The sequence below is a fragment of the Oncorhynchus mykiss genome, chromosome 1 (genome assembly GCF_057628025.1).
Source record: "Oncorhynchus mykiss isolate SJ-2025 chromosome 1, ASM5762802v1, whole genome shotgun sequence".
In the NCBI taxonomy this organism is placed as follows: domain Eukaryota; kingdom Metazoa; phylum Chordata; class Actinopteri; order Salmoniformes; family Salmonidae; genus Oncorhynchus; species Oncorhynchus mykiss.
The window spans coordinates 13,519,785-13,537,178 of NC_143022.1; the positions used below are offsets into that span (position 1 = coordinate 13,519,785).

At 45.0% G+C, this 17,394-nt stretch overlaps 1 protein-coding gene across 4 annotated transcripts in view; it reads left to right on the plus strand.

The window, feature by feature from the left end:
* Positions 1-17,394, plus strand: part of LOC110535183 (nexilin) — a 32,887-nt gene extending 15,493 nt beyond the window's left edge. For 2 of the 4 annotated variants that reach the window (XM_021620238.3, XM_090242825.1), the window contains exons 7-14: positions 29-205; positions 7,521-7,709; positions 7,920-8,111; positions 13,534-13,731; positions 15,132-15,353; positions 15,436-15,627; positions 15,788-16,151; positions 16,481-17,394. In XM_021620238.3, coding sequence (XP_021475913.3) covers positions 29-205; positions 7,521-7,709; positions 7,920-8,111; positions 13,534-13,731; positions 15,132-15,353; positions 15,436-15,627; positions 15,788-16,151; positions 16,481-16,494 — 1,548 coding nt within the window. In that variant the 3' untranslated portion in view covers positions 16,495-17,394. Of the gene's footprint in view, positions 1-28; positions 206-7,520; positions 7,710-7,919; positions 8,112-13,533; positions 13,732-15,131; positions 15,354-15,435; positions 15,628-15,787; positions 16,187-16,480 lie in introns of those variants that run through there. The other 2 variants (XM_021620082.3, XM_021620159.3) reach the window with 1 other exon arrangement.

The window sequence follows — 17,394 nt, forward strand, 5'->3', positions numbered from 1 at the left end:
TGATGTAGACTGATTGTGTCAATACCAGGATGAGGACGAGGAACAGCCCACAGAGAAGGAGCAGGTGACTCCTGGGAAGCTAAAAATGACGTTTGAGGAGGCTGAGAAGGAGAGGCAGGAATGCCTGAGAAAGCAGGCAGAGAGGGAGGCTAAACGTCGTCTGCAGGACGAGAAGAAAGCCTTTGAGGAGGCCAAGCTGGAAATGGTGACTGATCTTATAAAATATCTTATTCACTTATTATCACATCACATTTCAATATCCTGTGCTTTCCTTGTGAGAGCCGAGATACAGTATTTCAGTGCTAGATCAACCTTGGAGGTAAATTAGCAGTGGCATTCCGTGTCAACCCTGCACATTCCCTTCGCAAACCCTTCCATTCAGTGCTTTCCTCTTGTGCTTTTGAAGTTGACTTGTGCTGTCTTTGATAATACTTTTAAAAAATTTATCTGTCAGAGCTTGAATGTTGTTGTGTAATGGAAATTCAGCAAAAAAAGAAACGTCACCTTTTCTGGAGCCTGTGTTTCAAAGATAATTCGTAAATATCCAAATAACTACGCATATCTTCATTGTAAAGGGTTTAAACACTGTTTCTCATGCTTGTTCAATGAACCATAAACAATTAATGAACATGCACCAGTGGAATGGTCGTTAAGACACTAACAGCTTACAGGTAGGCGCCTAAGACAGAGTTATAGGGAGACAGGACAGACAGCTGATCGTCCTCACAGTGGCAGACTACGTGTAACAACACCTGCACAGGATCTGTACATCTGAACATCACACCTGCGGGACAGGTACAGGATGGCAATAACAACTGCCGAGTTACACCAGGAACGCATAATCCCTCAATCAGTGCTCAGAATGTCCGCAACAGGCTGAGAGAGGCTGGACTGAGGGCTTGTAGGCCTGTTGTATGGCAGGTCCTCACCAGACATCACCGGCAACAATATCACCTATGGACACAAACCCACCATCGTTGGACCAGACAAGACTGGCAAAAAGTGCTCTTCAATGGTGAGTCGCGGTTTTGTCTCATCAGGGGTGATGGTCGGATTTGCATTTATCGTCAAAGGAATGAGCGTTACACCGAGGCCTGTACTCTGAACGGGGTCGATTTCCAAGATGTCGTAGCAGTTCAGATGTCTTTGTCTTGTCCCATGTATATAGATTTTATTTTACCTTTATTTAACTAGGCAAGTCAGTTAATAACACATTCTTATTTCAATGACAGCCTAGGAACAGTGGGTTAACTGCCTTGCTCAGGGGCAGAATGACAGATTTGTACCTTGTCAGCTCGGGGATTCAATCTTGGAACCTTTCGGTTACTAGTCCAACGCTCTAACCACTAGGCTACGCTGCCGCCCCATATATTTTTCCTTCGTATATATTTGGAGGTGGAGGGTCCGTCATGGTCGAATCCAAGATGGCATAGCAGTTCAGACGTCTTTGTCTTTGTGTTGTCGTGTCCCGTGTCTATATATATCTTTCCGTCATATATATTTCGTAGATATTTTTTATATTTTTAACCTCGATTTCAACATACTCTCCTGCAACCCGTCTCACCCAATGTGGTATGGATCTGCTATTTTCTATACTTTAGAACCGGAGCCCCTAACAGAAGCTAGCCAGCTAACTAGCTATTAGCTAGTATTCAGTTAGCCACTGCTAGTGGTCATCAGCTAACCAAAGCCCTGTCAACTCCTGCCAGTCTGCACAGCGCGATTCAACCCAGAGCATACTGGACTGCTTTTTCTCCACATCTTCGGATTCCTATCGCAAGCTCTGATCCTTTTGACCTGGATCATCGCAGCTAACTAACTGCTGTCTGAGTGGCTACCCCTGGCTAACGTCTCTGTCCCAAAGCAATCACCAGTTAGCCTGGAACTAGCCTTGTGCTAGGCCCATCTCCCTGCAAGCTGAAGAGGTCCTTCAGCCACTCCTTGGGCTACAATACCTATTTTGCCAATTAGCCTGGGCCCCTTTTACTGCTGACACGGAGCCCCGCCGATCCATCACAACTGGTCTACCGACATAATCCGCTCGATGGGGTTTCAACAGGCTCCTCCATCGAGACGTCCCCTGAAGGCCCATCCGCTAGCTTGCTAGCCGCGGCCCGCTAGCTATCTAGAGCATATCAGACTGTTAGCTGAAGAAGTCCATCAGCCACTCCTTGGGCTACAATACCTATTTTGCCATTTGGCCTGGACCCTTTTACTGCCTACACGAAGCCCTGCCGATCCATCACGACTGGAATTTCATCAGCATATTGATTGCGCAACCAGGGGTGGAAAGACCTTGGATCATTGTTACTCCAACTTCCGCGACGCATATAAGGCCCTGCCCCGCCCCCCTTTCGGAAAAGCTGACCACGACTCCATTTTGTTGATCCCTGCCTACAGACAGAAACTAAAACAAGAGGCTCCCACGCTGAGGTCTGTCCAACGCTGGTCCGACCAAGCTGACTCCACACTCCAAGACTGCTTCCATCACGTGGACTGGGACATGTTTCGTATTGCGTCAGACAACAACATTGACGAATACGCTGATTCGGTGTGCGAGTTCATTAGAACGTGCGTTGAAGATGTCGTTCCCATAGCAACGATTAAAACATTCCCTAACCAGAAACCGTGGATTGATGGCAGCATTCGCGTGAAACTGAAAGCGCGAACCACTGCTTTTAATCAGGGCAAGGTGTCTGGTAACATGACCGAATACAAACAGTGCAGCTATTCCCTCCGCAAGGCTATCAAACAAGCTAAGCGTCAGTACAGAGACAAAGTAGAATCTCAATTCAACGGCTCAGACACAAGAGGCATGTGGCAGGGTCTACAGTCAATCACGGACTACAGGAAGAAATCCAGCCCAGTCACGGACCAGGATGTCCTGCTCCCAGGCAGACTAAATAACTTTTTTGCCCGCTTTGAGGACAATACAGTGCCACTGACACGGCCTGCAACGAAAACATGCGGTCTCTCCTTCACTGCAGCCGAGGTGAGTAAGACATTTAAACGTGTTAACCCTCGCAAGGCTGCAGGCCCAGACGGCATCCCCAGCCGCGCCCTCAGAGCATGCGCAGACCAGCTGGCCGGTGTGTTTACGGACATATTCAATCAATCCCTATACCAGTCTGCTGTTCCCACATGCTTCAAGAGGGCCACCATTGTTCCTGTTCCCAAGAAAGCTAAGGTAACTGAGCTAAACGACTACCGTCAGCACTCACTTCCGTCATCACGAAGTGCTTTGAGAGACTAGTCAAGGACCATATCACCTCCACCCTACCGCCCCCATATCACTTCCACCCTGCCGCCCCCAGGTGGTGAGGGTAGGCAACAACATCTCCTCCCCGCTGATCCTCAACACTGGGGCCCCACAAGGGTGCGTTCTGAGCCCTCTCCTGTACTCCCTGTTCACCCACGACTGCGTGGCCACGCACGCCTCCAACTCAATCATCAAGTTTGCGGACGACACAACAGCGGTAGGCTTGATTACCAACAACGACGAGACGGCCTACAGGGAGGAGGTGAGGGCCCTCGGAGTGTGGTGTCAGGAAAATAACCTCACACTCAACGTCAACAAAACTAAGGAGATGATTGTGGACTTCAGGAAACAGCAGAGGGAACACCCCCCTATCCACATCGATGGAACAGTAGTGGAGAGGGTAGCAAGTTTTAAGTTCCTCGGCATACACATCACAGACAAACTGAATTGGTCCACTCACACAGACAGCATTGTGAAGAAGGCGCAGCAGCGCCTCTTCAACGTCAGGAGGCTGAAGAAATTCGGCTTGTCACCAAAAGCACTCACAAACTTCTACAGATGCACAATCGAGAGCATCCTGGCGGGCTGTATCACCGCCTGGTACGGCAACTGCTCCGCCCTCAACCGTAAGGCTCTCCAGAGGGTAGTGAGGTCTGCACAACGCATCACCGGGGGCAAACTACCTGCCCTCCAGGACACCTACACCACCCGATGTCACAGGAAGGCCATAAAGATCATCAAGGACATCAACCACCCGAGCCACTGCCTGTTCACCCCGCTATCATCCAGAAGGCGAGGTCAGTACAGGTGCATCAAAGCTGGGACCGAGAGACTGAAAAACAGCTTCTATCTCAAGGCCATCAGACTGTTAAACAGCCACCACTAACATTGAGTGGCTGCTGCCAACACACTGACACTGACTCAACTCCAGCCACTTTAATAATGGGAATTGATGGGAAATGATGTAAATATATCACTAGCCACTTTAAACAATGCTACCTTATATAATGTTACTTACCCTACATTATTCATCTCATATGCATACGTATGTATACACTGTACTCTATATCATCGACTGTATCCTTATGTAATACATGTATCACTAGCCACTTTAACTATGCCACTTTGTTTACATACTCATCTCATATGTATATACTGTACTCGATACCATCTACTGTATCTTGCCTATGCTGCTCTGTACCATCACTCATTCATATATGTACATATTCTTTATCCCCTTACACTGTGTACAAGGCAGTAGTTTTGGAATTGTTAGTTAGATTACTTGTTGGTTATTACTGCATTGTCGGAACTAGAAGCACAAGCATTTCGCTACACTCGCATTAACATCTGCTAACCATGTGTATGTGACAAATAAAATTTGATTTGATTTGATTTGGTCTGCCGACGTAACCGTCCGAGGGGGCTACAACAGACTTTTCCGTTTTGACGTCCCCATAAAGCCCTTCTGCTAGCCTGCTAGCCCTGGCTCGCTAGCTGTCTGAATCGCCGTGTCTCCAGCTCACCTAGCTACCCACTGGTCCCTATGATCACTCGGCTATGCATGCCACTCCCTAATGTCAATATGCCATGTCCATTTCTGTTTTAGTTGGTGATCATTGTCTTATTTCACTGTAGAGCCTCCAGCCCTTTTGTTTCACCTCCCACACGTGCGGTGACCTCACCTGGTTTAATTGATGTCTCTAAAGACAAAACCTCTCTCATCGTCACTCAATGCCTAGGTTTACCTCCACTGTATTCACATCCTACCATACCCTTGTCTGTACACTATGCCTTGAATCTATTCTTCCTCGCCCAGATACCTGCTCCTTTTACTCTCTATTCCAATGCACTAGACGACCAGTTCTTATAGCCTTTAACCGTACCCTTATCCTACTCCTTCTCTGTTTATCTGGTAATGTAGAGGTTAATCCGGGCCTTGCAGCACCTAGTTCCACTCCCATTCCCAGGCGCTCTCATTTGTTGACCTCTGTAATCATAAAAGCCTTTGTTTCATGCATGTTAACATTAGAAGCATCCTCCCTAAGTTTGTTTTATTCACTGCTTTAGCACACTCATATTTACACATGTTAAGTTTGCTGAAAATAAACCCAGATGACAGTGAGAGGATGAGTTTAGTTATAGGAATGTAGTTATTCAGGTTAAAATAGTATCATAAGCATTGTATACAGTCCTTAATTAAAACTATGCACCACAAGTCTCCTTTCTGAAAAGTGTACTGTAACTATAGACATCTGTCAGAACTTTCATCATGTGTATAGTATAGTTGTCAGGTTCGTTGGAATAATGGTCGGACCAAGGCGCAGCGTATGTAGAGTTCCACATATTTATTAAAGAAAGTGAAACTTAGCAAAGACAAAAAAAACAAATAAACAATAAACAAACAACGAACCGTGACTACCGAGATGCTACATGCAATAACTCAAAACATAAACAATATCCCATAACCCACAGGTGGAAAAAATGCTACTTAAGTATGATCCCCAATTAGAGACAACGACATAGAAAAAACAACCTAGAACCCCACATAGAAAATATAAACCAGACTAACCCACCAGTCACGCCCTGACCTACTCCACCATAAAGGCTCTCTATTGTCAGGACGTGACAATAGTTCTAAAGGTTATTTAGTCAACTCCTTCATTAGGTGTTCTGAATCTACTTTGGGGATTGAACCTGTGTTGTAATTGTGGTTGTTGTTGTTGTTATTGTGGTGGTTGTGATTGTTTTTATTACTGTGTTCTAACCACCTGAGCTATCCAGTGCTTTGCAAAAGTATTCTTCCCCCTTGGCGTTTTTAATATTTTGTTGCATTATAACCTGTAATTTAAATTGATTTTTATTTGGATTTCATGTAATGGACATACACAAAATAGTCCAAATTGGTGAAGTGAAATGAAAAAAAGAACTGGTTTCAATTTTTTATTTTTTATTTTTAAACGAAAAGTGGTTCGTGCATATGTATTCACCCCTTTGCTTTGAAACCCCTAAATAAGATCTGGTCCAACCAATTACCTTTGGAAGTCACATAATTAGTAAAAGAAAGTCCACCTGTGTGCAATCTAAGTGTCACATGATTTGTCACATGATCTCAGTATATATACACCTGTTCTGAAAGGCAACACCACTAAGTAAGGGGCACCACCATGCAAGCGGCACCATGAAGACCAAGGAGTTCTCCAAACAGGTCAGGGACAAAGTTGTGGAGAAGTACAGATCAGGAGCACCGTTAAATCCATTGTAAAACAATTGAAAGAATATGGCACCACAACAAATCTGCCAAGAGAGGGCCGCTCACCAAAACTCACAAACCAGGCAAGGAGGGCATTAATCAGAGAGGCAAAAAGAGATCAAAGATAACCCGGAAGGAGCTGCAAAGCTCCACAGTGGAGACTCCTCAAACATATGGAAGAATGTACTCTGGTCAGATGAGACTAAAATTTAGCTTTTTAACAATCAAGGAAAATGCTATGTCTGGCGCAAACCCAACACCTCTCATCATCCTGAGAACACCATCCCTGCAGTGAAGTATGGTGGTGGCAGCATCATGCTGTGGGGATGTTTTTCATCGGCAGTGACTGGGAAACTGGTCAGATTTGAAGGAATGATGGATGGTGCTAAATACAGGGAAATTCTTTAGGGAAACCTGCTTGTTTTCCAGAGATTTAAGCTGGGACGGAGGTTCACCTTCCAGCAGGACAATGACCCTAAGCATACTGCTAAAGCAACACTTGAGTGGTTTAAGGGGAAACATTTAAATGTCTTGGAATGGCCTAGTCAAAGCCCAGACCTCAATCCAATTGAGAATCTGTGGTATGATTTAAAGATTGCTGTACTCCAGCAGAACCCATCCAACTTGAAGGAGCTCGAGCAGTTTTGCCTTGAAGAATGGGCAAAAATCCCAGTGGCTAGATTTGCCAAGCTTATAGAGACATACCCCACAAGACTTGCAGCTGCAATTGCTGCAAAATGTGGCTCTACAAAGTATTGACTTTGGGGGTGTGAATAGTTATTTTTTGTCTTATTTCTTGTTTGTTTCACAATAAAAAATATTTAGCATCTTCAAAGTGGTAGGAATGTTGTGTAAATCAAATGATACAAACCTAAAAAATATATATTTTAATTCCAGGTTGTAAGGCAACAAAATAGGAAAAATGCCAAAGGGTTGAATACTTTCGCAAGCCACTGTATTTCCCTAGCCTTGGGCCTGGTGTGACTTTGGAACTCTATGTACTTGCAGGGAGAAGATGAGGAGGACTCACAAGGAGCTCAAGGCGAGAGAGACGTCATCCAGCCTGGTAAACTGAGGTTGAGCTTCGAGGAGCTTGAGAAACAGAGGGTAGAGAATGAACGCAAAGCAGCAGAGGTTGAATACAAGAGACGAATGGAAGAGGAGAGGAAGGCTTTCGCCGAGGCCAGGAAAAGCATGGTCAGTGAGTGTGATGTGATGGTCACTTCGCCTTGCCCCATATTTGTTTGGGCTGTCTTGCCAGCTCCTATGCCAAAAGTCCAGCACAAACAGATCTGGGACCATCAATATAATCAATGTCTTTACAGCTCCTTTTTTATGTTTAATATTGTGAGCCCTGAGATGTCAGACACTAGTCTGAGCTCTCTCGTCGTTGTCCTCCTTCTCCAGATAGTGGATGACGATGACGAGGTGTTGATGGCCATGCTGAACCTGGAGGGCAGCAAGCCAGGGAAGCTGTGTGTCAGCTTCGAGGACAAGGAGCGTCAGAGGAGAGAGGCGGAGGAGAAGAAAGCAGAGGAGGAGGCCAAGAGGAGGCTGGAGGAGGAGAAGAGGCTCTTCGCAGAAGCCCGCAAGAATATGGTAGGACTGGGTAACATAACCATAGAGATCCTACAATTTACTAGTGGAATTTGGTATCGTAGCAACATGACAAAAAAATCTGCCATCTTGGTCAGGAAAACGTTAATTCTAGAAATGGATCAAATATGGTATAACTATGGTATAAAACAATACATTTGTGAATTATAGGACCTCTATGAACATACCTCTGCAGGCAGCACCAGCATGTAGCAAATGAAGCCCTGCGCTAACACGTCGACTGAAGTAGGCTATGTTCAGAAGAAGCATGTGAAAAGATTGAAATTATTTTGATTACTCATCATGAATAGAGCCATAGTGAGTAACGTTTCATGCTGTCTATATGTAGGCTTTATGAAGTGCTTTTGAATACTTCATTATCCTTTCATAAGTTAAAAAGTTATAGTGTTAATACTTGAAGAGTTGTTCTTTTTTTTATTACTATAATTTATTTTGTATATCATTTTTTTGGGGGGGGGAATTTTACCCCCTTCCTATCCCCAATTCCAATCGTGTCTCATCGTTAGCACTCCCCAACGTGCTCGGAAGGTGAAGGTCGAGTTATGCGTCCCCCGAAACATGACCCGCCAAACCGTGCTTCTTAACACCTGCCCTTCTTAACCCGGAAGCCAGCCACACAAATGTGTCGGAGGAAACACTGTTCACCTGATGACCAAGGTCAGCCTGCAGGCACCCGGTTCTCCACAAGGAGTCGCTAGAGTGCGATGAGCCAAGTAAAGGCCCCCCCGGCCAAACCCTGCCCTAACCCGGACGATGCTGGGTCAATTGTGCACCGTCCTATGGAACTCACGATCACGGGCATTTGTGATACAGCCCGGGATCGAACCAAGGTCTGTAGTGCCTTAGACCGCTGCCCCACTCGGGAGCCCATTATTATTATTTTTTAATATAAAATATGTTTATTTCACGAAGCACATATAACAGTGTCATAAGCGCATCTTAAAGTGTCAATACAAAACTTGACCTTTTTTTTAAATAAACTCTAATGTCAACTGGAATGACAGAGTTATGACTTGTCTGTCACGACCTATATATTGAACAACACTTGAAGTGTTACTGTTATGGTTGATTTAAAGTGTGACCAATGTTTCTTCAATCTACCGAAAACTAACGGCAATATTAACATTTGAGGTAGGCTGTATTTAGTATAGGAACTCAATCTATAATTGGACTCTAATTGGACATGGATTAATCATTGCTGTTCCTACCTTCAAAATGATCTCCTTAAAGAGCTCCCTGGATCTAGAAAAATCTAAGACTTCATATCGAGATGGAGAAGTAAGATATTTTCACTTTCAAATGACAATTGTATTTGTCCACTGACTAAGAAGAAATAATAGTGATTGCCATGAAATGCTAATACTGTAAGTTCTTACTGTAAATACAAGGTTGTGAATGGATGGCTCTTTATCATGTGTGTCCTGCTTATTCTGACTCTGATTCTACCTGATTCTACAAGGACAATGAAAGGCTTCTACTGTCACGTTCTGACCTTAGTTCTTTTATTATGTATTTGTTTTAGTATGGTCAGGGTGTGAGTTGGGTGGGTTGTCTATGTTCCTTTTTCTATGTTTTGGGATTTCTGTGTTTGGCCTGGTATGGTTCTCAATCAGAGGCAGCTGTTTATTGTTGTCCTGGATTGAGAACCACATTTAGGTAGCCTGGTTTCACTTTTGAGTTGTGGGTGATTATTTTCCTGTTTAGTGTTTTTTTGTCATTCACCTTACGGGACTGTTCGTTGGTCGTTTATTGTTTTGTTCAGTGTTCTATTACTTAATTAAAAGATATGAACACTCACCACGCTGCGCTTTGGTCCTCACCTTCTTCCACCGACGACCGTTACAGAATCACCCACCACCAAAGGACCAAGCAGCGTGGTAACAGGCAGCAGCAGCAGCGATCTCAGGACTCCTGGACATGGGAGGAGATCCTGGACGGCAAAGGACCCTGGGAACAGCCAGGGGAATATCGCCGCCCCAAGGCAGAGCTGGAGGCAGTGAAAGCTGAGAGGCGGCGGTATGAGGAGGCAACACGGCATCGCGGCTGAAAGTCCGAGAGCCAGCCCCAAAAATGTATTGGGGGGAGGATAACGGGGAATGTGTGGCGAAGTCAGGTAGTCACCTGCGCCAACTCCCCGTGCTTACCGTGGAGAGAGAGGGACCGGGCAGGCACCGTGTTATGCCGTGAGGCGCACGGTGTCCCCGGTGCGCAGGCAGGTTGGGCTTCGAGCCAGGTGCCATGAAGCCGGCTCAGCGCATCTGGTCTCCAGTGCGTCTCCTCGGGCCAGGGTACATGGCACCAGCCTTACGCATGGTGTCCCCAGTTCGCCAGCACAGCCCAGTGCGGGCTATTCCACCTCACCGCACTGGCCTGGCTACGGGGAGCATTCAACCAGGTAAGGTTGGGCAGGCTCGGTGCTCGAGAGCTCCAGTGCGCCTTCACGGTCCGCTCTATCCTGTGCCACCTCCAAGCACCAGCCCTCCGGTGGCAGGCCCCCGCACCAGGCTGTCTCTCCGTGTCCTTCCTACAGGTGCTCCCACCTGCTCAGCACTGTCAGAGTCTTCCTCCTGCCCAGCGCTGCCAGAGTCGCCCGTCTGTCCTGAGCTGCCAGAGCCGCCCGTCTGTCCTGAGCTTCCAGAGTCTCCCGTCTGTCCTGAGCTGCCAGAGCCGCCCGTCTGTCAGGAGCTGCCAGAGTCACCAGTCAGCCAGGAGCTGCCAGAGCCGCCAGTTAGCCAGGAGTTGCCAGAGCCACCAGTCAGCTAGGAGCTGCCAGAGCCGCCAGTCAGCCAGGAGCTGCCAGAGCCGTCAGTCAGCCAGGAGCTGCCGGAATCGCCCTTCACTCCGGAGCTGCCGGAGTCTCCCGCCTGTCCAGTGCTGCCGGAATCTTCCATCCGTCCGGTGCTGCCGGAATCTCCCGTCCATTTGGGACCCGTGGCTTGGGTCCCCAGTCCGAGGTCGGCGGCGAGGGTCGCCGTGTTAAAGAGGCCACGGAGGCGGGTAAAGAGGTGAGAAGGACTATGGTGGAGTGGGGTCCACGTCCCGCGCCAGAGCCGCCACCGCGGACAGACACCCACCCAGACCCTCCCCTATAGATTCATGTTTTGCGGCCGGAGTCCGCACCTTTGGGGGGGGGGGGGGGGGGGGGTACTGTCACGTTCTGACCTTAGTTCTTTTATTATGTCTTTGTTTTAGTATGGTCAGGGCATGAGTTGGGTGGGTTGTCTATGTTCCTTTTTCTATGTTTTGTGATTTATGTGTTTGGCCTGGTATGGTTCTTAATCAGAGGCAGCTGTTTATCGTTGCCCCTGATTGAGAACCATATTTAGGCACCTTGGTTTCACTTTTGAGTTGTGGGTGATTATTTTCCTGTTCAGTGTTTTTTGTCATTCACCTTTCGGGACTGTTCGTTTGTCGTTTATTGTTTTGTTCAGTGTTCTATTACTTAATTAAAAGATATGAACACTCACCACGCTGCGCTTTGGTCCTCACCTTCTTCCACCGACGACCGTTACATCTACCTTATTATTATAGAATGAGTTAAAGATCTTCATGTCATTCAAAAGCTTTTTACAGGATCATCTGATGAGAAATCCAATGTAATTTGGTTGCAGTAGCTTTTCTGTTCAATGTGATTATGTTGCTTTATCTTTGCTTTTCATCCGGTACTTCATTGATTGTGTTTCATTGTGGGAGGGTTTTGGTGGTGTGTTAATTTGTTATTGGAAGCTGATATGATGCAATGATCGATTTGTGATTAAAGATTGTGATGTTGGTGCTAGAGGGGATAGATGCTTTTTCTAGTTGTTTGTAAATTATTTTGTACATAATATTTCTGCCACCGTCTCTTATGACCAAAAAGAGCTTCTGGATATCAGAATAGTGATTACTCACCTCAAACTGGATGAATATTTTTTATTTAACGAGTCAGATTCAAAGGATTTCGGAACAGGCCCAAATCCCCGTCATTCGCAAGAAGAGGAGACGCAGAGCTACAGGGGACACTGATCCAGCTGCCTTGTGAGAATTCGTCGGCAAGTGGGTAAACCGCCTCTACCATCTGTCCTATTGGCCAAAGTGCAATCATTGGACAATAAACTGGATGAGCTCCGTTCGAGACTTTCCTACCAACGGGACATTAAAAACTATAATATCTTATGTTTCACTGAAACATGGTGGAAATATGTAAAATATACAGTTGGCTGGGGTTTCTAAGCATTGGCAGGACAGAACAGCTATGTTCGGTAAGACGAGGGCTGGGGTGTGTGTCTATTTGTCAATAACAGCTGGTGCAAGAAATCTAATATTAATGATGTCTCTAGGTTTTGCTTGCCTGAGATAGAGTACCTCATGATAAGCTATAGACCACACTATTTACCAAGAGAGTTTTCATCTATATTTTGTGTAGCTGTCTATTTACCATCACAAACTGATGCTGGCACTAACACCACACCTAATGAGCTGTATAAGATCATAATCAAACAAGAAAATGCTCATCCAGAGGTGGCGCTCCCAGTGGCTGGGGACTTTAATACAGAAAAACTTAAACCAGTTTTACCTCATTTCTACCAGAATGTCACATAAACAACCAGAGGGAAAAAAAACTCTAGACCGCCTTTACTCCACACACAGAGATGCATACAAAGCTCTCCATCATCCTCCGTTTGGAAAATCTGACCATAATTCTATCCTCTGATTCCTGCTTACAAGCAAAAACTAAAGCAGGAAGTACCAGTGACTCGCTCAATATGGAAGTTGTCAGATGACGCAAGTGCTAAGCTACAGGACTGTTTTGCTAGCACAGACTGGAATTCAGTATGTTCCGGGATTCATCCGATGGCATTGAGGACTAAAAATTGTCAACGACTCCAGCCACCCTAGTCATTGACTGTTCTTTCTGCTATCGCACGGCAAGCGGTACCGGAGCGACAAGTCTAGGTCCAAAAGACAGCTTCTACCCCCAAACCAGAACACTGCTGAAAAGTTCATCAAATGGCTACCAGGACTATTTGCGCTGACCCCCCCCCCTCCCTTTTTTTTTTACACTGCTGCTACTCACTGTTTATTGTCTATGCATAGTCAATTTACCCCTACCTACAGCACATGGACATATTACCTCAATTACCTCGACTAACTTGTACCCCTTCACATTGATCAGGTACTGATATCGCCTGTATATAGCCTCGTTATTGTTATTTTATTGTGTACATTTTTTATTATTTTTACTTTAGTTTATTAAGTAACTATTTTCTTAACTCTTATTTTTGTTTGTTAAGGGCTTGTAAGTAAGCATTTCACTGTAAGGTTGTTGTATTTGGCGCATGTGACAAACAAACTTTGATTGGATTCTAATTGGTTTATTGTGAGATTGTCAATGACACCATGCTCTGTGTTTGTGTGCCGGTAGGTGCTAGATGAGGACGAGGACGGAATGGTCAAGAGCGACTCCCAGGAAGCATTGCACCCTGGAAAACTGGAGATGAACTTTGAAGAGCTGCTAAAGCAGAAGGAGGAAGCCGATAGGAGGTGCAAAGTGGCGGCGCGCAAGAAGAAAATGGAGCAGGAGAAACAGGAGTTTGAACAGCTCAGACAAGAGATGGGAGAGGTCAGTCATCAACATGGTATCAGCCTCACAATGCTGTTAAAGACCCACGTGGGAAGTCTTATGGATATTGGCATGGAACTACCAACTGTAGAGATTGATAACAAGATGAGGAGAACCAGGGGCCATACAGTGGGGCAAAAAAAGTATTTAGTCAGCCACCAATTGTGCAAGTTCTCCCACTTAAAAAGATGAGAGAGGCCTGTAAATTTCATCATAGGTACACTTCAACTATGTCAGACAAAATGAGACACAAAATCCAGAAAATCACATTGTAGGATTTTTAATGAATTTATTTGCAAATTATGGTGGAAAATAAGTATTTGGTCACCTACAAATAAGCAAGATTTCTGGCTCTCACAGACCTGTAACTTATTCTTTAAGAGGCTCCTCTGTCCTCCACCTGTATTAATGGCACCTGTTTGAACTTGTTATCAGTATAAAAGACACCTGTCCGCAACCTCAAGCAGTCACACTCCAAACTCCACTATGGCCAAGACCAAAGAGCTGTCAAAGGACACCAGAAACAAAATTGTAGAACTGCAAAGGGACCAGGACGACTGATCCGTCTAAAGGAAAGAATGAATGGGGCCATGTATCGTGAGATTTTGAGTGAAAACCTCCTTCCATCAGCAAGGGCATTGAAGATGAAACATGGCTGGGTCTTTCAGCATGACAATGATCCCAAACACACCGCCCGGGCAACGAAGGAGTGGCTTCGTAAGAAGCATTTCAAGGTCCTGGAGTCGCCTAGCCAGTCTCCAGATCTCAACCACATAGATAATCTTTGGAGGGAGTTGAAAGTCCGTGTTGCCCAGCAACAGCCCCAAAACATCACTGCTCTAGAGGAGATCTGCATGGAGGAATGGGCCAAAATACCAGCAACAGTGTGTGAAAACCTTGTGAAGACTTACAGAAAACGTTTGACCTCTGTCATTGCCAACAAAGGGTATATAACAAAGTATTGAAATAAACTGTTGTTATTGACCAAATATTTATTTTCCACCATAATTTGCAAATAAATTCATTACAAAACCCTACAAAGTAATTTAACTGGATTTTTTTTCTCATTTTGTCTGTCATAGTTGAAGTGTACCTATGATGAAAATTACAGCCCTCTCTCATCTTTTTAAGTGGGAGAACTTGCACAATTGGTGTCTGACTAAATCATTTATATGTATTTATAAAGTATGTCTGGGTATGAGTGCTGATTTAGGAACAGTTTAGCCTTTTATACCATAATCACAAGATAACATTGACCTGATCCTAGATCAGCACTCTTACTCTGAGACACTTGATGCATACAGCCTAATTTCCTATGTGTTGAAATTATTAGGCCTATGCTTCTGTTTTGTCTGTATCCTCAAAACTAATCTTATCACTATATGTTTTTCTCTCCTAAGGATGTGGTGAATGAGAGCTCTGATACAGTAAGTAAGGAGTATGAGGAGCTGAAGAAACTCAAGAGGACCGGCTCCATCCAGGCCAAGAACCTCAAGTCCAAGTTTGAAAAGATCAAGCAGTTGAAAGACGAGGAGGTCCAGAAGAAGATTGAGGATGTGAGAGCAAAGAGAAAGGCTGTAGATGAGGAAATCAAAGAGAGGGAAGAAGAGAGGATTCAGGAGGTATATATTTTAGCATGATCCTTCAGAATCGCATTGGAACTCCAAACGCGTCGGTCTGTATCATGTTATGCTGTTTTTTCAGGATGATGATGAAGGCAAAAAGGACACAGAGAAAGGGGCTGAGGAGGCTCCGTTCAGACAAAAGGTGGACATGCGCGCACGGTTTGAACAAATGGCCAGAGCCAGAGAGGAGGAGGAGAAGAAGAGGGTGGACGAACAGAAGCTTCAGAGGATGCAGTTCGAACAGCAAGAGATTGACGCCGCTCTCCAAAAAGTAAATCCCTCTTTCATCGGGTTCAATCATCGGGTTTCTCGTTGTTGAACAGTTGAAAACGTCCCTGACTCGCATGACATTCTAAAAACGCATGACAGTTCAGTGGAGGGAGGGTTTCCAAAAATAAAAAATGTGATATCATGTGTCATATCTTTGTCAGAAAAGGGACGATGAGGAGGAGGAAGAGGGAAGCATCATCAATAGCTCGGCAGCCTATGAGGATGAGGAGGACCACGCCAGGTCGGGGGCTCCGTGGTTTAAGAAGCCCCTGAAGAACCAATCGGTGGTGGATGCCGAGCCAGTGCGGTTCACGGTGAAGATCACCGGGGAGCCCAAGCCGGAGGTGACCTGGTGGTTTGAGGGGGAGATGCTCCAGGACTGTGAAGACTATCAGTACATAGAGAGAGGAGAGACATTCTGCCTCTACCTGCCAGAGACCTTCCCAGAGGACGAGGGAGAGTACATGTGCAAGGCTGTCAACAGCAGAGGCACCGCCGCCAGCACCTGTATCCTAACGATAGAAAGTAAGCAATCTTCCATCTGACTGTCACTACATGTCTGCATGATGCCACTTCCTGATTTGGTTTTCTGATCTTTCTATGATTGGATGGGATCGCATGCTCCTCTTCCGGATCTTCCTATGATTGGATGGGATCACATGCTCCTCCTCCTGATCTTCCTAAGATTGGATGGGATTGCATGCTCCTCTTTCTGATCTTCCTATGATTGGGTGGGATTGCATGCTCCTCTTCCTGATCTTCCTAAGATTGGAAGGGATCGCATGCTCCTCTTCCTCATCGGCTTGGTTCAGTTTCAGCCGTGTGTAATCCCATCTTCTGTTTCTCTCTTACAGCTGATGACTACTGATGCTCTACTTTTTTTGGAACTTTCCCTGTCTCTCTCACTCCTTTTGTAAAACGTCATCCCTCGTGGTAGGGCCAAAAAGAGGAGGAAACAGCATTATGCTCTCCATTCCGTCTCGGGATACACACAACATGAAAAGTGCAATATTGTGTTGTTTACGTATTGCTCATCATTCATCAATAAAGCTGCACTCCCTTTCAGTATTACGTTTAGGATGAAATCTGTGCCAAATCACATATTGATCCCCTGAGTGATTGCTGTCACAAATGATGTTCAGATTGATTTTGTGATCATATAACATCATATATCAAGGCTGTTCAACTCTGATCCTGGAGGGCTGAAACGCTTCTGGTTTTCATCCTCTCCTTCTAATCAGGGACTAATTCAGACTTGGGACACCAGGTGAGTGCAATTAACTGCTAGGTAGAAACAAAAAACTGAAATGTTTTGGCATTCCAGGGCCGGAATTGAATAACACTGTCATAAATCATAACATCTTTGCATCAGGGAAAGTATCCCTTCAAAGGTAACATTTCAGAAAGTTCCATTTGAGAATATGGTGCAACCCAATTTAAAGCCTAATGAAATACCTGTAAAATAGACACAGCAGTATGCATTGCACAGTTAATTTGCAGAATTGGTTACTAATAAAATAATGATCTAATTAGGATTTTTTGTTTCTTTTCATTTTTAATATTTTAATAATTATCTGAAAGGTTTGGTTGTAATGTACACTTAGATTTTTCATATCCCAAAAGTATTTTTCACATTGAGTTAAAGTACAACTCTACAGGAAATTGATTATAGAATTGTCTTGGACACTGTTGTATGGCTTGAAATACAGTATAGTGACATGTTTGTGATATGTTTATTTAAAGTTTTAATAAAAAGTGCTAAATACGA